This window comes from Schistocerca gregaria, chromosome 6, assembly GCF_023897955.1.
Source record: "Schistocerca gregaria isolate iqSchGreg1 chromosome 6, iqSchGreg1.2, whole genome shotgun sequence".
In the NCBI taxonomy this organism is placed as follows: Eukaryota; Metazoa; Arthropoda; class Insecta; order Orthoptera; family Acrididae; genus Schistocerca; species Schistocerca gregaria.
Genome location: NC_064925.1, coordinates 214627025 through 214649445, shown reverse-complemented (window position 1 = coordinate 214649445; position 22421 = coordinate 214627025). Strand labels below are relative to the sequence as shown.

The following is a 22421-nucleotide window of genomic DNA, read 5'->3' as shown; positions in this document are numbered from 1 at the left end:
AATAGAAAACAACAGCGGACCTACCACACTTCCCTGGGGCACTCCAGGTGATAACCCCACCTCCGATTAACACTCACCATCGAGGACAACGTACTGAGTTCTATTACTTAAGAAGTCAATCATGACACCAGCCGCAAAAGCCTACGTAGTTACATCATTGTTTAAGTGATTTGGAAAACTTTATGCCTGATGACTACTGTTTGGTTCGAAACGCGTCACTAATAATGTCTTAAAATAAACTGACATTGTGCCTGGTTAGGGCACACACATTTCCTTTATTATAATTGTAACAAAAAATGTCAATAAGGGCATTGATTAGTTTGAGGTGTTAAAAAGACTTAACATCAATATTTAAGTTGACGAAACTTACCCGTGTTTCTGTAGACCTCATGTTGGTGCATCAGTGGCATGTTATCCACGCTGCGGTAATATGATGGTTGCGACGGCTGATGATGGCCGTCCGCCGCCACCGCCACAAGTGAGTTCACTGCTACAATGCAAAGTGTTAATGTAAGTGTGCATCTTAGGGGATATATTGGCCATATCAAGCATATGACAGGCTCCGAATTCGCCCAGTTCGAAAATTGTGTCATCAAGACTGCCTGTCACTATCGCAAGATATCGCTAAAGAGAGGAAACAGCCCATGCTACTGCTGAGCTCCTGGGTCAATGCCGCCGTCAGCAACGGTAGGATCTGGTGCTGATGACGCAGACAGAGTATCTACTGAAACGGTGGGAATAGATGTTGGTGGCACTTCAGTCTGGTTGTTACACTTTATGGTGGCGGCAGCTGTTCTCGGCACCATTACTATTACACTTTGACGCGGATCGAAAGGTTGTGTTACCATACCATATAGTGGTGTTCGAGCGACGTTAGCTGCAGAAATCTGTAGCGTGACCGCAGACCCTGTCGAAGGACGGATAGGTCGATGCCTACGTTTTGGAGTTTGAGGTGCTACGACAGTTCGTGGTAATAGGAGTGGCCTTTCTGGGAAACGTGGTGGTGGTGGTGGTGGTGGTGGTGGTGGTGGTGGTGGTGGTGGTATGGGTGTAACAAATTGCGGAGTAGGTAAAGAAGGAATTCCCGACTGTAGCATAGGCCTTCGGGCGGTATAATGCGATGAAGGAGGAGGTGGAGGCAGCTGTAGCCGCGGCGGAACACCAGATGGCTTTAATGGTGGCTGCTGTCTGGTGCCACTCCGTGAGAGATCAAGTGGCTGCATCTCAGCAGATTGCGTGACGAATTTGTTTGTACATGTTATGGCAGATGATTGAGGTACCTGCCACCTGGTTGGCCAATTTGGCAGTTTCGTTTGGACTGAAGCAACCTCGCTGAATTGTAGTGATGGCCACAGTGACGCCTGACCCATCGTGCTGTGCTCTACACGTTTTCTCTCAACATGTGAAGTCTTTGCTTTCGAAACCACTGAATAATTTAAGTGCTTTTCGTGTGTAGCTCTCGAAAGTACTGTCTTTGCAGTTGTTTTTGGCACCCTTGTCTGAGCTCCTAGAGAGTTACTAAATAGTGACAGGTTAGATAGCATAGAATTTTGGACAGAAGATGTAATTGTGTTTTGCATGCTTGATGTAGGGAACATCACCAGTGTCACATTAAGGGACAGATCTTTTGCTGGAGTTGTGACAGACGAACAATGGCTATAGCTCTTGTGGGGGTACTGTGCTAAATGGCTCCTAGCTTCAGTTACCGGCGCTGATCCTCCTCGCTTTGTCATCGTCGATACAACGCTAGTAGTCTCCGTGCTCAAAGCAGCTTGTTGGCAGTTTGACCCAGGGACTGTTGTCTGGTCATGCGTGGGTTTCGGAAGTGCAGTGCTATGTGCCGGTGCATGGAAGTACTTCACGCCCTGTGAAGTCAACGTAGCCTGTTTTGTGGGCATAAATTCTCTGTCAGATTTGATGCTTGATGATCCCGTACCACCAGCATCCGGTGTTTTGCCTTTAATCTCTGTTACCGTACCTCCTACCCGCGTTAGTGTACAGGTTACAGGTCCTTTACATGTAACAATAGGAACTACTGTCTTTTCAATTGTCTTTGGGGTACTTTGTGCTGTCACAGAAGCATGGAAGTTTGACAGGTTAGATAGCATCGACATTTCGACTGATGACGTAGGAACTGTGGTTCGTGAGCTTGATGCAGGTGACATAACTGTTGGATTAATAGGCAGACTTCTAGGAATGGTGAGTGACGACGAATTAGGATTTTCCTGGCGGATGCAATTTGCCGTACTTTCCGGGGTTTGAACTGTAGGTTCTGATCTTACCACCCCCTTCACTGTCGACTCGACACCGTTAGTTTCCACTAGTGAAATGTTCTGTTGAAAGCCCGAAAACGTGTATGAATAGGGCCCTGTAAGACCCGTCATTTGTGTGCTTGATGTCGGTAAACTCAGTACCATCGGATTTACGGACAGATTTGTTTGGTGAAAGGTAGACAGTGACGAATCAGTTTGGAAACTATATGGAGAGAATGATGCGAGGTACGTAGCTCTAGCTATCGGTACTGCCATTGCCGATCTGAAACCAGCAGTCTGTGCAGCACCTCTACGTTTGCGCCTGGATTGTGTGTTTTGTGTTGGCAACCTTAAGGGTGTCTGACTAGCAATCCGATTTGTTGGCAAAATGAAACTTGGAACAAAGTCAGAAGGTACCAGGTAGGGAGACAGTACTGAGCCGTGCATAGCTCCAGCAATCGGCACTCTGTCTAGCACCTGTGGTGCTGCCGATTGAACTCCACCTGTTGGCACTGAGTAAGTAGTCCACGGAGTGCCCGACAGTAGGTCTGCAGAGGGCTTCACCGCCTCCGTCGTCTGGGTTGGCGACGACTTGGGAGGCTCAGTGGTTACCACCGTCGAACCAGAGTTCTCCGAGTCAGCAGAAGTCACCACATCCATCACATGAGATCCCACTTTTCCATCCAGAGATTCATTGTCATCAGAACTGATACTTATAACCCTGGTGTCACGAGCAGCCGATGCTGTTCCTTCACCTTTATTTGTTTCTGCTTCATCTTTGCTCTTCGATTCTTGTTTCATTTCAGAAGACTCCAACAATGGACAAACTTCAGAATCAGTGGTCGCATCCTGAAATACCAAACAGTTACGTTAGATATATATTTCTAAACAGAAATAAGTAGTGCAGTAATAATTGATGAATGCAAGAGCCGAATCTGTGATAACTCAAGCTGAGATATTCTAGTGACACCAAACTAACAGAACTGCAGGAGTTTGAAAAAATAAGTACAAAAGCCACCAGCGCAGTTTTCAGCTACTTGCGAGTCCTTAAACCGACAAATTTCTCCTGAAGATTCTGCATGTAAATCCCAAATGATGACTACATTGAAATCTACTCGCGGCGAAGGCTACGCTGTGTACCATTTTAATTTCCCCTACAGTTCCAGTGGCAGAGCACGAGTGCTGGTAAGGCTCCGTGTGGGCTCCGACCTTTAACTTTGGCTTCCCTCGAGATGGACGTGGGAGGAAGCAATATATTTGTTTACTGTTCAAGAAACGAACGCTCTTTGATCAGTAAACCGCACCGTCACTATGAACGGCTCTCTTGCAACGTCTGCCAATGGAGTCGGCTGAGCAGATCCATGATGCTTTCGCGCTTATAAAATGAACATGTGACTGACGATGGTGCTCTTCTTTGTCCCCTGTATCAGACCTACCTGATATGGATTCGATACTATCTAGCAATATTACATCTACATCTACATTTATACTCCGCAAACCACCCAACGGTGTGTGGCGGAGGGCACTTAAAGTGCCACTGTCATTACCTCATTTTCCTGCTCCAGTCGCGTATGGTTTGCGGGAAGAACGACTGTCTGAAAGCCTCCGTGCGCGCTCTAATCTCTCTTATTTTACATTCGTGATCTCCTCGGGAGGTATAACTAGAGGGAAGCAATACATTCGATACCTCATCCAGAAACGCACCCTCTCGAAACCTGGTGAGCAAGCTACACTGCGATGCAGAGCGCCTCTCTTGCAGAGTCTGCCACTTGAGTTTCCTAAACATTTCCGCAACGCTATCACGGTTACCAAATAACCCTGTGACGAAACGCGCCGCTCTTCTTTGGATCTTCTCTATCTCCTCCGTCAACCCGATCTGGTACGGATCCCACACTGATGAGAAATACTCAAGTATAGGTCGAACGAGTGTTTTGTAAGCCACCTCCTTTGTTGATGGACTACATTTTCGAAGGACTCTCCCGATGAATCTCAACCTGGTACCCGCCTTACCAACAATTAATTTGATATCATCATTCCACTTCAAATCGTTCCGCAAGCATACTCCCAGATATTTTACAGAAGTAACTGCTACCAGTGTTTGTTCCGCTATCATGTAATCATATAATAAAGGATCCTTCTTTCTATGTATTCGCAATACATTACATTTGTCTATGTTAAGGGTTAGTTGCCACTCCCTGCACCAAGTGCCTATCCCCTGCAAATCTTCGAGCATTTCGCTACAATTTTCTAATGCTGCAACGTCTCTGTATAAGACAGCATCCGCGAAAAGCCGCGTGGAACTTCCAACACTATCTACTAGGTCATTTATATATATTGTGAAAAGCAATGTCCCATAACACTCCCCTGTGGCACGCCAGAGGTTACTTTAACGTCTGTAGACGTACCTCCATTGAGAACAACATGCTGTGTTCTGTTTGCTAAAAACTCTTCCATCCAGCCACACAGCTGGTCTGATATTCCGTAGGCTCTTACTTTGCTTATCAGGCGACAGTGCGTAACTGTATCGACCGCCCCCCGGAAGTCAAGGAAAATAGCATCTACCTGGGAGCCTGTATCTAATATTTTCTGGGTCTCATGAACAAATGAAGCGAGTTGGATTCCGGAAACAGCGATCGTGTGAGACCCATGTTGATTCCTACAAAGTAGATCCTGGGTTTCCATAAACGACATGATACTCGAGCATAAAACATGTTCTAAAATTCTACAACATATCGACGTCAGAGATGTAGGTCTATAGTTTTGCGCATCTGCTCGACGACCTTTCTGGAAGACTGGGACTATATGTGCTCTTTTCCAATCACTTGGAACCTTCCGTTCCTCTAGAGACTTTTTGTACACGGCTGTTAGAAGGGGGTCAAGTTCTTTCGCGTACTCTGTGTAGAATCGAATTGGTATCTCGTCAGATCCAGTGGACTCTGCTCTATTGAGTGATTCCAGTTGCTTTTCTATTCCTTGAACACTTATTTCGATGACAGCCATTATTTCGTTTGTGCGAGGGTTTAGAGAAGGAACTGCAGTGCGGTCTTCCTCTGTGAAACAGGTTTGGAAAAAGGTGTTTAGTATTTCAGCTTTATGCGTGTCATCCTCTGTTTCAATGCCATCGTCATCCCGGAGTGTCTGGATATGCTGTTTCGAGCCACTTACTGATTTAACGTAAGACCAGAACTTCCTAGGATTTTCTGTCAAGTCGGTACATAGAATTTTACTTTCGAATTCACTGAACGCTTCACGCATAGCCCTCCTTACCCTAACTTTGACATCGTTTAGGTTCTGTTTGTCTGAGAGGTTCTGGCTGCGTTTAAACATGGAGTGAAGCTCTCTTTGCTTTCGCAGTAGTTTCCTAACTTCGGTGGGTTTTTTCCCGTCCCTCACAGTTTCACTCGGCACGTACCTGTCTAAAGCGCATTTTACGATTGTCTTGAACTTTTTCCAGAATGCTCAACATTGTCAGTGTCGGAACAGAAATTTTCGTTTTGATCTGTTAGGTAGTCTGAAATCTGCCTTCTGTTACTCTTGCTAAACAGATAAACCTTTTTTTTAATATTCCTATTAACTTCCATATTCAGGGATCCTGCAACGGCCTTATGATCACTGATCTCCTGTTCTGCACATACAGAGTCGAAAAGTTCGGGTCTGTTTTTTATCAGTAGGTCCAAGATTTTATCTCCACGAGTCGGTTCTCTGTTTAATTGCTCGAGGTAATTTTCGGATAGTGCACTCAGTATAATGTCACTCGATGCTCTGTCCCTACCACCGGTCCTAAACCTCTGAGTGTCCCAGTCTATATCTGGTAAATTGAAATCCCCACCCAAGACTATAACATGCTGAGAAAATTTATGTGAAATGTATTCCAAAATTTCTTTCAGTTTTTCTGCCACTAACCACTTCTACTTCACTAAAGGATAAACTACTACTAACAGCGACAAACACGCCACCACTGGTTGCATGCAATCTATCGTTTCTGAACACTGACTGTGCCTTTGTAAAAACTTCAGCAGAATTTATCTCTGGCTTCAGCGAGCTTTCTGTACCTATAACGATTTCAACTTCGGTACTTTCCACCAGCGCTTGAAGTTCCGGTACTTTACCAATGCAGCTTCGACAGTTTACAATAACAATACCGATTGGTGCTTGGTCCCCACATGTCCTGACTTTGCCCCGCACCCTTTGAGGCTGTTGCCATTTCTGTACTTGCCCGAGGCCATCTAACCTAAAAAATCCGCCCAGTCCACGCCACGCAACCCCTGCTACTCGTGCAGCCGCTTGCTGCGTGTAGTGGACTCCTGACCTAACCAGCGGAACCCGAAACCCCACCACCCTATGGCGCAAGTCGAGGAATCTTCTGCCCACACGGTCGCAGAACCGTCTCAGCCTCTGATTCAGACCCTCCATTCGGCTCTGTATTGGTATCAGTGTTGGCTGAATGAGTGTTTTGGAAGGTACTTCCTTTGTTTATGGACAGCATTTCCTGAGCGTTCTTCCGATGAACGTCATCCTGACACCTCATTCGGAATTAATTGTAGGCAGTCTGTAAGGAAGCATCATACTCACGCCTTGTAAAATTCACATCAGTCTTTCCATTGTGTGCCAGCCTAGTCCGCTGTAACCAGCTCTGACGTCATAAATAGTGTGCAATACTTTAAAATGAAGTAAATAACCTGAAACGTTTTTAGCATGTCAGGAGTAACACTAAATCAATGTGTGTTGAATATCAGTTCAATAACTTTAACCATTTTCGAAATTTGGACTTTTTCTGTAAAAATCATTGGCGCAACAGAAAAGAGCTAGAAACTTAAAAATTTTGTATTTAGATTCATTTTTCATATAATTTAGCAGAAACAGTATTCTGGATCTAACCAATTAAAATTTTAGTTGAAATTCATGATTTTCTGGTTTTTGTCTTAGAAATTAAGGAAGCAAGACACATTAAGTAGGCGAATAAATAAAGCTAGGATGTTTAAATTTAAGTAGAAGAGAGATTCGCTATAATCTTAAAGATGTGAGAAGTTTCAACAGAATAACTATAAAACTATAGCGATAGTGTATCTCCAAAGAGCAAGTTCAGAGCTCGTCTACTGCATGTAGTGTAATTAAATTATCTCGCCCAAAATATTTGACTTAGCCACGTCAAACTTTTATTGTGATTACTTACCTGTGTGCTGGTTGCACATTTAAATTGAGAGCTTCATCGGCCATCAGCAAAGGAAGCAATGATTTGTTGGATAACTTAAAATGGTGCATTACTAGCCCAGCAGCTAGTCGGGAGAGCAGATTTGATCAGGCGTTCCCTTAGCCGTCCGCACCGCGGCTATATGTGTAATAAAGCTGTGTAAAAAAGGAAGGCCCCAGTTCTCTTCAGATGCTGATCAGCGCACCACCTGTGCCGGGAGTCGCGTCGCATCGGTATCGTTGATATAAACAGCCTGGGATGCAGTAATAAGTTACTCAGGATACGCGTAACCATGAAATCGTTTTCGAGTGGAGTGTTAATTTTGGGATAACGTTAACGACCCATCTTTAGTTTGCGTATGTCGTATTTTCACGTGCCGCCGCAGGACAGACATTCTACCATTATTAGCGTGGCGTTTGATGAACATTATCATCAAATTATGGCGAGCATTCACTTAAACATTTAATTTGAACAGTTATAGTTGCATCAGCGAATTAGACTCTAAACTGCTCTGGTAGATGGATTGTGTGGATTCTTTTTGCTCTGTGACTTCCGGATATAATGGACATTTTAGAGAGAATGGTTTTTGATTATGAATTCCAGACAATATCCTAATTCCTCAAAGCTATAAGCTGTAGCTATAAATGTATTTCTCAGATGAAGTGGGCATTAAGAATTCTAATTACAGGCTTTACGTTTTGCTAATCACTTTCTGGTTGCCAATATTGTAGTTAGAGTGCCAGTGTTGAGAACAGCAAACAACAGCATTAAATAAATAATAGGAACATTTATTCTATCATTCCTCCCGCCACCCCACAAGTCGTTCCACTTCAAATCGCTCTATAAGTACACTCTGACATTTTATGAAAGTATCTTCTTCCTGGTGGTGTTCTGCAATTTTATAATCATACAATAAAGGGTGTTTGTGTCTATGTATCCGCAATACGTTACATTTCTTTATATTGAGAGTCAATTTCCAATCCTTGTACCAAGCGTCAATCCTCTGCAGGTCTTCCTGCATTTTGCTGCAATTTTCTAGCGTCGGGAGCTCTCTGTAGACTACAGCATCATTCACGGAAACCATCATGGAACTTCCGATTTTAATTACCAGGTAATTTATATACAACATGGTTACAATTAAACTTTTGGTACTTGAGACAGTGCAGATGGACAACTATTAGGTGCGTTCGACAGCTAATGCAACCAATTCTTACCTGAAAGCTGGTTACTTTTATTCAGGATTCCAATACAACAGACTATTCCCCACTCTTTTGGCTATAAAATCCTAATTTTCAACATAATCTCCATTCCATGAGGCGGCCTTACGCAACCACTTTACTTGGAGGGCCTGTGTGGTACCATCCTACCAGTCGACGTCTGACCCCAACGTCTTACTGTATTATTAACTTCATCACCGAGCGAGTTGGCGCAGTGGTTAGCACAATGGACTCGCATTCTGGAAGACGACTGTTCAAACCCGCGGCCAGACATCCTGATTTAGGTTTTCCGTGATTTCCCTAAATCGTTTCCGGCAAGTGCTGGGATGGTTCCTTAGCAAGGGCACGGCCGACTTCCCTCCCCAACCTTCCCTATTCCGATGGGACCTATGACCCCACTGTTTGGTCCCCTCCACCAAATCAGCCAACCAACGTCTCCATCACCCACCTACTGCTACTCGCGAAGTCCATACTTCATTGGGCTAAACAGATGGAACTCGGGAAGTTTGAGATCCGAGCTGTAGAGTGGATGAGGGAGAAAGTCCAATAAAGTTTCATGAGTTAATCTCATGACCCCACTGTCTGGTCCCCTCCACCAAATCAGCCAACCAACGTCTCCATCACCCACCTACTGCTACTCGCGAAGTCCATACTTCATTGGGCTAAACAGATGGAACTCGGGAAGTTTGAGATCCGAGCTGTAGAGTGGATGAGGGAGAAAGTCCAATAAAGTTTCATGAGTTAATCTCATGACCCCACTGTCTGGTCCCCTCCACCAAATCAGCCAACCAACGTCTCCATCACCCACCTACTGCTACTCGCGAAGTCCATACTTCATTGGGCTAAACAGATGGAACTCGGGAAGTTTGAGATCCGAGCTGTAGAGTGGATGAGGGAGAAAGTCCAATAAAGTTTCATGAGTTAACTCATGACCCCACTGTCTGGTCCCCTCCACCAAATCAGCCAACCAACGTCTCCATCACCCACCTACTGCTACTCGCGAAGTCCATACTTCATTGGGCTAAACAGATGGAACTCGGGAAGTTTGAGATCCGAGCTGTAGAGTGGATGAGGGAGAAAGTCCAATAAAGTTTCATGAGTTAATCTCATGACCCCACTGTCTGGTCCCCTCCACCAAATCAGCCAACCAACGTCTCCATCACCCACCTACTGCTACTCGCGAAGTCCATACTTCATTGTGCTAAACAGATGGAACTCGGGAAGTTTGAGATCCGAGCTGTAGAGTGGACGAGGGAGAAAGTCCAATAAAGTTTCATGAGTTAATCTCACGTTCGTAGACTTGCGTGAGGCATAACGTTGTCATGGAGAGGATGTTCAATGGCATTTTTGTGGCGACCAACAAGATGAAGTCTTTCCTTCATTTTCTGAGGGTAGGTCAGTACACGTCATAGCTGATCGTTGCATCATGAGTCGGGACATCTAACAGCTCCTCCTTTGGAGTCCCAGATACGCATTGTCGTTACCTTACCGGCTGAGGGTTTGTCATCCTCTGAGCAGACGTGATGTGGCTCCCTTCATGGACTGCCGTTTATTTTACGGTTCAAAGTGACAAATCTAAGTTTCATTCTTAGATTGTTTTTCAGCGGCGACGAACCCTGCGGTCAGTACCTCAACTGGTGGACGAGTGTGTTACCACTACAGACAGACTTCCAGTTGGGCAGCGATGTGTTTTATCGTGATCCGTGCATCACCTCGAATGAAAATGTCGCCACGCACCAATACTGCACGAGTCACAGCTTTGTGTGGATGCCGGCACACGGAAGATCAGACGATTTATGCCTCCCCAACGACCTGCCGAGCTTTTCTTCGGTGCCAGATCTCTTAGATATTCTGCAACGGTCTGAATATCTGTGATGCTCTGATTTTCCGCCAACAGAAACACAATGACTGGTCTCTGCTTGGAACGCTCCTCCTCTAAAGACGCCATTTTGAAGGTTGCATATAGCGCCACTAACTATAGGAACTTCATTGAACTACGGGGGCTGGAGATAGAAAATTCTGCATTTTCCAGCCGAAACTGGTCGAGAAAAAAAATGTGTTGCATCAATTATTGAACGCCCCTCGTCTACTACAGATAGTTCTACGTGATTACTCTGCTACTCACAATAAAGTGCCTGGCAGAGGGTTCAATGCATCACCTTCAAATTTTCTCTCTACCGTTCCACTCTCGAACGGCAAGCGGGAAAATCGAGCACTTAAATTTTTCTGTGCGAGCCCTGATTTCCCTTATTTTTATCTGATATCATTTCTCCCTAAGTAAGTGGGTTGCAACAGAATATTTTCGCAATCGGAGGAGAAAACTGGTGATTGAAATTTCATGAGGAGATCCTGTCGCAACGAAAAACGCCTTTATATTAATGATTGCCCCTCCAATTCACGTATCATGTCTGTGACACTCTCCCCCCTATTTCGCGATAATACAAAACGAGCTGCCCTTCGTTGTACTTTTTCGATGTCATCCGTCAGTCCCACCTGATGCGGGGTCCCACACCGCACAGCAATACTCCAGAATAGGGCGGACAAGCGTGGTGTAAGCAGTCTCTTTAGTAGACCTGTTGCACCTTCTAAGTGTTCTGCCAATGAATCTCAGTCTTTGGTATGCTCTACCCACAACATTATCTATGTGATCGTTTCAATTTAGGTTATTTGTAATTGTAATCCCTAAGTATTTAGCTGAATTTACAGCCTTCAGATTTGTGTGACTTACCGCGCAATCTAAATTAGCTTATTTCTTTTAGTACTCATGTGAATAACTTCACACTTCTTTATTCAGGGTCAATTGCCACTTTTCGCACCATACAGATATCTAAATCATTTTGCAAGTAGTTTTGGTCATCTGATGACTTTACAAGACGGTAGATGACAGCATCATCTGCAAACAATATAAGACGGCTACTCAGATTGTCTCCTATAGTGTTAATATTGATCAGGAACAATAGAGGGCCTGTAACACTTCCTTGGGTAACGCAGGATATTATCTCTGTTTTACTCGATGCCTTTCCGTCTATTACTACGAACTGTGACCCTTCTGAGAGGAAATCACGAATCCAGTCGCACAACTGAGGCGATACTCCGTAGGCACGCAGTTTGATTAGAAGACGCTTGTGATGAATGGTGTCTAAAGCCTTCTGGAAATTTAAAAATGTGGAATCAATTTGACATCCCCTGTCGATAGCACTCATTAGTTCATGAGTATAAAGAGCTAGTTGCGTTTCACAAGAACGATATTTTCTGAATCCGTGCTGACTATGTGTCACTTGTTTTCGTCGAGGTACTTCATAATGTTCGAATACAGTGTTATGTTCCAAAACCCTACTGCAAATCGACGTTAGTGAAATAGGCGTGCAATTAGGCGGATTACTCCTACTTCCCTTTTTGGGTATTGGTGTGACTTGAGCAATTATCCAGTCTTTAGGTACCGATCTTTGTGAGCGAGTGGTTGTATATAATTGTTAAATATGGAGCTATTTTATCAGCATACTCAGAGTAATCTGACTGGTTTACAATCTGGACCGCAGGCCTTGCCTTTATTAAGTGATTGAAGCTGATTTGTTACACCGAGGATATCTACTATGTTTCTCATCTTGATTGGAATTCAGGAATATTTATTTTGTCGTATTTGGTGAATGAGTTTCGGAAAACCGTGTTTAACAATTCTGCTTTAGTGAACTGTCATCAGTGACTTCCCGTTGTTATCGCGCAGTGAAGGTATTGACTGCGTCTTGCCACTGGTGTGTTGTATGTACGACCAGAATCTCTTTGGGTTTTCTGCCAGATTTCGAGACAATTTCGTTGCGGAAATTATTAAAAGCATCTCGCATTGAAGTACGCGCTATGTTTCGAACTTCTGTAAAACTTTGACAATCTTGGGGATTTTGCGTTCTTCTAAATTTAGCATGCTTTTTCGTACGTAACTTACAGGTACCCAACTCTACAGAAATCATGTTCAGATTGTGCGCTGCGGGATTCGCGTTTTTTGGAGTGCGTCATAAGTTGCCGTTAGGCGTCAGTGCTGGTTCGACGACGTTTGGGGGAACTCAGACCCCGACACCGACCCCGACCCCGACCCCGACGAAAATTTAGCTCGGATCTAATTTGTGGGAAATTTTACCCTCCTTATATTCATAAACAGTCAATTTCGCCGGAAAGTGCCTCGATTCAGAGTTACGAGCGATTAAACCCGAAGTCCAGTTTCGTGGTTTGTCCATTTTATCAGTTCCCAAACCGAAATTTTGGTACTACTTCGAAAATTCGTATTAAACAGCCTCGAAAATATATAGAAAGCTTGTTACAAGCTACGAAAATTGCCACTATTTGGCAGTTATGGGCAACATTCTACTGCATTATCTTCGGAGATGAGTGCAGCGGGAAATAGCAGAGCAGTGTCTAGTGCGGTTTCAGGTTGTCGTGAATACATATGCTCTTCACATTTAGCAACGTTTGTAAACTGGAATGAGAACACCAATTTTGATAGTCCTCTGATCACTCATTTCTCATGGGGATCCTCTCAAGTAGCGAAAGGCTGATTATAACCACCCTGTATATTATGAAAATTAATGAAGGTCCCCTGTGCCACTAAGTAATTTTAAGTCTGAAGTCTCTCCCCGTCCAGAATGACATGTTGTGATCTGTTTAGCAAGAGCGGCAGACAGACATTTCAGATGACCCCACAGCTCGTCACAAAAATTCCAATTCCGGCACTGAAAATATTGAGTTTCAATGTACGATATTACAGAGCATCATAAAACACGCCTCAGACATGTACTGAGCAGGATATTGTGAGCTATGGAAGTGACTCATCGTAATTTGACTACCTTGTTAGAAAGCTGCTACGAAATCAAAGTGAGATTCAATGTAAATTTAAGCGCAGGCAAGGCCTCTCAACATTGACAGAAAATTTTAAGTTGCTCCAATCTTCCGTTAAATTAGTAAACCGACCGAAGCCATCCGCCCAGACATAGAGGGACTTACAGCTTTGGAACTTACCATAACTTTGGAACTTCAGTCTAGACTGACACAAAAAACGCCTAAATGCGAAGCGTCCTTTTTTTCCATAACTGTTTCTCTGAGGAAGATAACACCATAGCTCCTTTGAACTGTCGTACGAACGACAAAGTGACAGGTACTGAAATAAGTGACCAACAGGTAGAAAAGAAATCTGAAATCGCTCAAGAGAGGGAAGGTCACTGGACCTGACGGGATTCCATTACGATTTTACACAGTTTGCGAAAGAACTTTTCCTTCCCAAACAGCAGTAGAGGGGTGAAGATTTCCTGACTATTGGATAAACGTAGTTACTTCACTTTTCAAGGAAGATTTCCAAACAGAGAACAAAACTATAGGCCCCTATCGCTGACTTAGATCTGTTGTGGAATTGCAGAATATTATTTACGCTTGCGTATTATGATGTTCTTTGTGACACACAATTTTTTCTGTAGGAACCAAAATGGGTTACAAAAACAACGATCGTTTGTAACACAATTGCTTTGTCTTCGACGGTACCTGGAAAGCAGTAGATACAGGTTTCCTGGTGGCCACTGTGTTGCTCGACTTGCGGGAGGCATTCGATACAGTGCCTAACACCGTCTAATTAAGAAAATACGAGCGTATGGAATATCATACCAACAGTGTGATTGGCTTGAGGAGTCTCTAGACAGAAAGGTCTTCCTGCCTTCCTTTGCATTTGTATTCAGAGCCGTATTCAGTAATCCTGTAATTGCCTTATGGTCACTGACACCCATCCTACGCTGATTAAGGAAGTTCGAGTCTGTGTCACGAACTTGTCTAAGACCTTATCTTCACCCGTCTCTAACTGTTCAGGCGAACAACTTCGCATGATACTTCGTAACTACGATCCGTCATAAGCACTTTAGTCTCGCAGTTTATACCTGAAAATTTAATATCTCCACCTAAAACTGTAACGACAGAAATTTAAGCTGAAACATTCCAGTCGAAGTTTACAATTTTATTGCGATTTACATCTGGTTTCAACCACTTCTTTTCCCCACTAGTGTAATGTGACTATACACCACTGCTCGTAAGAAAATCGAGAACTTAAGAGACTCAGGGGGAGGACGAAAAGGTCCCAATAATTTTGGAATATGCGACGAGGCAAGACGAGAAACTGTATTTCTAATGCTTGTCGAACTGATGTTTGTGACAGAGCATCTGTTTGGAGGATTCAAGCACCTGATGCGCCATTGAATTAAAATGACTAGATTAACTGGTTTCAGTCATGTCTTTGCCATAGTAGATGTGTGGTTGAATACCGAATAGGAATGGTAACGGGGAACAGGGTCAAATAAGTAGGTGTTAAACGCCAAAGGGAATCCCCACGACTGCTGCGCGAGTTCGATAAGTTTCGATACAACGAATATGAATAATGAGTTTTGAAGCCTACTTGGAATAGTGAAGGGGAGAAAGCACAAGTTTTTAACACACACAGTGGGCATGTGTCTGTGGAAAGTATGGATCTCGTGGGTCAGAATCGATTCAATCCTCCATGGTACTATTTACGTGGCGTTTGGGATAGTAATATGGAGTATTTGGGTTTAGCAGTGACAGGTTTTCAGGCGGGGATATTGCGTTTTTACCAATAGGTAGAAGTCGTGCTCCGAGTATGTTATGGTTACTGCATGATCTTAGGACTGGACTTTCTGAAAGCACAGCAAGCCAAAATTGACCTTAGTTGAACTTAGGGGGACGTTCCAGCTAGAGGAGACAGCTGCCAGGGAAATACGAGCGTAAAGTGCAACAATCTTAAGGTGTAAACCACTGAAACTGCAGCCAACACAAGTACGGAATCATTCGTAATTAATTGAGCAACAAGGTACTTGGAAGTTGGTCTGAGTAAATGTGGGTCCGGAGCAGCTTGTTAATGCATTGCGCTTGGTAAACCACTGACAGAAAATTGTGTGTTAAAATTATCACGTAGCTTCCTAAAGAGAAGCTTACTACGTATACAGGAGGAATTTAATGGGTATGTAGATGGAATAAAGCGCACCAATAGAATGTTGGTAGCTAATTTGGACGTCATTGATGATGTGGGTAGGGACAGTCAGTGTGCTCAAGAGTAATGTGCATTTTGCCGATACTACAGCATTGCTTAGGGAGTTAGAATATCGGAGAGGTTTGCATAGATTAGGCAGAGCAGTTATCGATTGAATTTGAGGATTTATTTCTTCCATTTATTGCTTTTACCAATAATTTTAACGCAGCGTCGTTACAGGAACTGATTCGCCGGCATATCTTAGACCTTTCCGTATACCACAATGTACGTAGCCCATATTAGAGCAACAGCTCGCGGATGGAGTAATAGTGGGAAGCACAGTCTGGGTGCAACCGTTGCTATTTTACTGAGAAGGACATGAGATGGGCCCAAAAGATGTAGATTCTGTTGTGACTTAGACCATTCAAGTAGCAAAACTAGAATCGATGCATACGTAAAGCCAAAATCCCTGAAACTGACGTTTTGGCGTAGCGTAAGTACTTCTGTGCACTTCACCTGGGGTGGACACTATCAGATACAGGAACATCCGAATAACAAGTCAGAAAACAGTTTTAGATCCTTTGGGGCCATTTACAGTATTGTAAAACGCAGTCTGGGTTGAAAACGTTGTAGCAACGTTTCACCATTTGCTGGGTGAAGTGCTGAGGGGATTGAAACCTCTCCAGTGCATGATGAAACTGGGTGATGCAATTTTTGGAAAGGATATGGGAGAGCACATACAACGTTTGCGAGACATTTTCGGAAGACTGAGCAGCGAAGTTACCATTAAACACGGAAAAAATGTCGCTTTGAATTAGAAGAAGTTACGTCTTTATGGTGAGTGGGTTAACACAGATCAAATGGTTCAAATGGCTCTGAGCACTATGGGAATTAACTGCTGTGATCATCAGTCTCCTAGAACTTAGAACTACGTAATCCTAACTGACAGAAGGACATTGCACACATCCATTCCCGAGGCAGGATTCGAACCTGCGACCGTAGCGGTTGCGCGTTTCTAGACTGTAGCGCCTAGAACCGCTCGGCCACTCTGGCCGGCTAGGACAGATCCGAGGCTGATACACGCAGCGCAGGAATTTCCGATTCCTAGTAATATTAAGGCATTGGAAATTATAGAAAATTCATAGATTTGCAGATGTAGTGGAACCATTTACACGACTGTTTAAAAAGGGTTGAAGTTCGAATGGACAAAGCATTGCTGACATTCCCACAGTTAAAGAGAAAATTGACATTAAGCACAGCATTAATTTTTCCGGACTACGAGTATCTTATCAAACGACACTTCCAATCAGGCTATAGGGTGCGTTCTCAGGCAGGTGGAGCAGCATTCGGTAGCGTATGCTTCTAGGCAGTTTAACAGAACAGAGACAAGCTACTCGACAACAGGAAGGGAGATATATGATGTGATATACGGTATCACGTGTTTCTGGTGTTATTTGCATGGAAAGAGTTTGAAGTGGTAACAGACAATGCAGCTCCTAAAGGGTGATTTGAGCTTAAGGACCCCCTCTAGTACGCAGGTAGATAGGCATTGAGGTTACGTGAATTCGAGTATGACGCTACACACATTCCTGGGTAGACACACAAACCCTGACAGTTTAAGCCAAAAAGTGACAGTGCCGCACACTGGACCACGACCCTGCATAATGCAAGGAGTGCAACAGGCAGTCTTAGAATGCAAACAGTAGGATTCGCACTATGTGGGACGGGTTATTGTGTAATATTACGAGGTTGGAAGTGCAGTTAGTAGTGATAAGGAAGCTGAAAGAGGAAGTGCTGAAAGAAGTGCATTATAAACTGTTGTGTTCTGACAAGAGTTGCAGAACATCGAATAGGCGAGTACCGGAGCACTGCTGGTGAAAGTGTAGGAAAAAGAGATATGGATCGGTATGTAAGCGGTTAGCAAAGGCAACCGAGCTTTTTACTTCAGGCCGTTCAATAAGATTCCAGCTACGCTGTTTTAACGATTATTGATCATTTTTCTAGATATGTGGAAATGATAGGAATCCCAAAACAAAAGGCAGCAATGGTAGCACAAGCTTTGGTAAACAGGCGAGTGTTCAAATTTTAGAGCCAGAAACTATGATCACTGACCAAGGGACAAACTTTTTCCGATTTGTTGAAGCAGCTACGTAGATTGCTAAAAATTAAGAAGCTAAGGACGGGTCTATTGCAACCTCAGGCTAATGTTAGGACAGAGTGTACATCGCACAGTCGGGAAAGGATGTTGACCTGTCATGTGGCCGTATACCGTAATTATTGGGACGTTCATTTATCTTCCATCATGAGCGTATTAAATTCGGAACTCCATTCAATGACAGGGTTTAACACTATATGAGGTATTTTACAGAAGATGCATGCCGTTATTAGTTGATAAAATAAGGCCAAAAGCTGATAGGGATGAGGAGTCCATTAATGAGCTCGTTAAGAACGTGACGAAAATCTAAAAATGAGTTCAAACAGCAAACACCAGAGCTCTGGAACGTGAAGGGCAGTTGGGGAATCGTGTGGGCAAATTTAAACAGTATAAAATCGGTCAGTAGGTAATGTTATCAAACCAGTACTTTGCAAAGGGTAAGACCAAGAAATCTATAACTCGTTAGCAATTGCTCATCAGGTAGTTGAGCAAAATTCGCCGATAAACGTAAGCTCCACTTACTGACTTTTACAACTATGGTGTTTGCGGGACGCCTGATGTTTTGAGATGCTTCAGATGAGCTGATGCATGTGTCGTCGTCCGTTGAGGGTAGGAATATGGGTAGTAGGAAGAAGCGTAGAAACCTTGCATGACATGAACAGGAGATTCTGAACGTATTAAGATGAAGGAAGTAGGAGGGAATAGTTTATGTTTGGGTTACACTATACGTGTTATGTAGAGGCATAAGGTGAACATTAGAACAGCAGCGAATGACCGTAGGAGGAAGAAACTTTGTTCATGGTGGATGTAGGAAAATACTTCTACGTTCATTTGTCAGGAGATTAGGTATTTTAGGGTTGAGTTTTCTTTGGTATTTTTGTGTAACGGGAGGGTTCTTGAAGGGGAGAAGGGATTGGTGAGAGTTCCCTGTTTCCAGATCGCCACTGGTCGAAGTAGAAGATGGGGATCCTCACGTCAGCAGTGTTGCACCTCTTCACGAGGAGTGGAGTGGGGACACTGCGGGTACTATCATTGGAAACTAGAGTACTTTTTTAAATGTCACAAGATGTTGTACTCTTAAATAATCGTTGGTCACTAAAGCTGACAAATTTGGTAAAACTCGTCCAAGTAAGGACACAGGTACTGTTGATAGCAGTTGGTGGTAGTCACGCGGTGGCGTCACTAACCGAACATTGTGAGAGGGAAAGGGTTACTATTTTCCCGACCCAGGTGAAGTAAATGTATACCAGCACGTGCGAGATGATTATGTACTTAGGTCAAATGGGTGAGGATAGTCATGTGACTTACTGGAGCCAAGACATTCTCAGCAAGTAGGTTTGCGCTGGATGGTTTCTGTGAACACTACCAAGACAGTAGCAGCGAACTGCCACGAGCAAGACAAAATTGCAGGAGCTGAACTTTCTGATCTTCGCCAGAGTGGAACACTTTAATAGGACGGACTGTGATAGAAAAAGTCAGACATTTCACCTGTCAGCCTGTGTTACTGTAGAATCGAAGTTTAACGTTAAAGAGACACAGCTGTACTGGCGAAGCCACTAGCGATCCCTCCAGTGGAAAATCTTATCTGCATGAGTGGAACGTATAATCCTGACCCAATCCTGTCCTTAAATCGACTGATAGACTATCAAGAGAGGCGATTTTGAGTACAGCAAATCTTTTCAGATGTTCAGTACTGTCGTGAGCAGCAGCAGCAACAGCACACGATTAAGACCACAAGCGTCACAACTACAGCCACCATATTAATGTTGACTTGGGTAGCCACCGTCTATGTATGTGGAGGCCTGCTCGTCGTTGAAATCCTCCAGTACCCCAGATACCGCTGGGCCAGTTAGTCGTTCTTACATGAGAAGATACGATAAGCGCAAAAGCTAGATGTAGTGATAAGAGTTATTGTATTGTAGGAAGTAATTGTGATTCGAAGGACAAGAGATTTGCATAGTGTTGAAACGGAAGCTGTTGCTTACCGTACAATATGCCTTGAGGGTCCGTTAAGAGGAATTCATGTAAATAGTTGTTTAATGTTTTCGGGGGATCAAAGGTTGAGAGAGAGAGGTCAAACGAAAACTGAGGTTGTGCACTGAGGAGACAAAAGTCATGGGGTACCTCTTAAAGTAGTTTCAGACCTTTGCCAGGCATAGTGCAGCACCTCCACGAGGCATGAGCGCACAAAGTCGTTGGAAGACCCCTACAGAAATACTAAGCCATGCTGCCTCTATAGGCCGGCCGGAGTGGCCGTGCGGTTCTGGGCGCTACAGTCTGGAGCCGAGCGACCGCTCCAGTCGCAGGTTCAAATCCTGCCTCGGGCATGGATGTGTGTGATGTCCTTAGGCTAGTTAGGTTTACGTAGTTCTAAGTTCTAGACGACTGATGACCTCAGAAGTCAAGTCGCATAGTGCTCAGAGCCATTTGAACCATTTTTTGCTGCCTCTATAGCCGTCCGTCATTACGAAAGTGTTGCCAGTGCAGAATATATGGGTGGCCAAATCATTCCCTCAAGTTGTCCATAATGTTCTTCAAATCGAATCAATAGCGAGTAGTTGTCGCCCAGTGACATGTCGCATTTTCATTCCCAGAAATAAAGTCTATGTATTCAGATTCGTGTCTGTGTTTTGGTGTAACGTCCGTTCGCAACAGCGAAGTGTTAGGGTCTTCAGAACGTACTTACATCCTATTCGTTTTACGCAAGTACATGTTATGACTCTTGCATTCTGGTTTGGAAGTTTTGACTATTCCCTTTGTTGTAACATAGTTCATGCCCCTTTCTTTGTAGTTTTCATTTGTGTGAAAGATCTATGCGACTTCTCGGCTGCTCTGACTATTCAACACATTTACTTGTGACGGTGGGTTATTCTTACCACATGATTATTACTCTAGAGGAAATGTATAATATGGCAATTGCCAATAGTGGAGACACGTCAACGACCGAACGGAAAGATGCTAAAAAAATTGAAACCACGAGAGAGATTTAACACGTATCTCGAAAGAATATACGAACCTTTTTCTCTGATCTATTCAGAAGATATCGACAAAATTTTCTGTTTGATCTCTTTGCACATAATAAGATTCTGTAATGAGGTTCTTTTAATATATCCAACAGGAGAATTTTAGTAATTTAAGTGTAATTCTGTAAGTGTAATATGAAATCCATGCAAAATTCCAAGGACTTTACCACATATCTCAGCTCACACTCAGAATTTTCAATTTACTCTTGAGACAATACTTATTGGGTCTATTGAAATAAGTGTACAAAATTTCGTATTTCTGACCTTCAGATACTGATAAAAAGGTAAATGATCATTTAAAAATGTGATTTTCAGGAAATGCATTTTCTGAAGTTCAACCTAACGTTTTTCTGATGTCACCTCTTGAGAAGGCCCTAGATTTGTACTCAGGGTCCTTTACCCACTTAGGGCCTCTTCTCTGGTTTCTTATTATCTTCCTTCTTTCCTTTACCAGGTTTTGAACTCACTTTTAAGCTGCACAGAGGCTCTGTAACCCATTTTTCTCAATATGTCTTGAGTGACATTTCCTATCTTAAAATCCAGGCGCTCTCTCTCTCTCTCTCTCTCTCTCTCTCTCTCTCTCTCTCTCTCTCTCTAATATCTTCACCCTCCTTACGTTCCAGTCATTAAATACAACAACTGCATCATAAGTCGCATTCCTGGTAACTGTGGCAGATGAAAAATATGGTTTTAGGGTATCTACATCCATACTCCGCAAGCCACCGGACGGTGTGTGTATCGTTTCCATGTAAGTAAATTTAGATACTCATTTTGCAATAACGCACTTTTTTTTTAGAAGATCATCGGGCTGAAACCTTTAAGTGGGCTTGACAATGTTCGGGATACAATTTGGAAGCCTCTGCTCGTTAATGTGGGGGTTGTAATCTTTCAGAGCCCGTAGATATTTACGTTAGTTGATGTGGCACAGATGATGAATGGGATGTCTTGTATTCACTAAATCCTGCAAACGCAGTGTATCTCTCTCCCTATTGAATGAGGAAACAATGGCGCACTTCCGTACATCATCAGTTGCACAATGCAAAACCAGAATTGTTTCTTCCTAAACAAAGCAGCTGGTTTGGTATATTTTGTAACAGCCACGCATTACCTAAAAAAGTAGTGAGTATGCACCATAGCCTTCTAGATGTATCCCGTCCAAGTTTACTTGAAACTAATCCATGGAATCTTTGTTCACAGAAATAGTTTTGAATTCCTGCTTCAAGAAGTGGACGTAGCAGGACGGTCGCATCACAAAATTAATGGATACGATTTCATCATTGAAACTTTGTTAACTCACTGACAATGAGTTCTAATTGAAAATTGACACTCATTGAATTTTATTTGAGTCCCCCCTTAAAGAGATTGCTAAAACGTACGTATTTGGAAAGACAAAACAACCAACAACCAACACCCAACATCGTGTTAAGTTGCATACCCACATGAAGCGCAGGACCATACTTTAGTGACCAACGGAGTCAGGAAAAACCCCAAAAAAATCATCCAGATTAGTTTATAACAAGGATAATACCACGCAGTGAATATTTATTATTTAATGAATGTTAATAAGAGTGGCT

At 43.4% G+C, this 22421-nt stretch overlaps 1 protein-coding gene across 1 annotated transcript; it reads right to left on the bottom strand.

The window, feature by feature from the left end:
* Window positions 1–647: 647 nt before the first annotated feature.
* LOC126278805 (wiskott-Aldrich syndrome protein family member 2-like) lies at window positions 648–22303 on the bottom strand. Its single transcript, XM_049979078.1, has 3 exons — window positions 22283–22303; window positions 2670–3101; window positions 648–1217 (listed from the first exon to the last, which is right to left on the bottom strand). Exons 1-3 carry the CDS (start codon window positions 22301–22303, stop codon window positions 648–650), a joined length of 1023 nt encoding a protein of 340 aa, XP_049835035.1.
* Window positions 22304–22421: the final 118 nt, after the last annotated feature.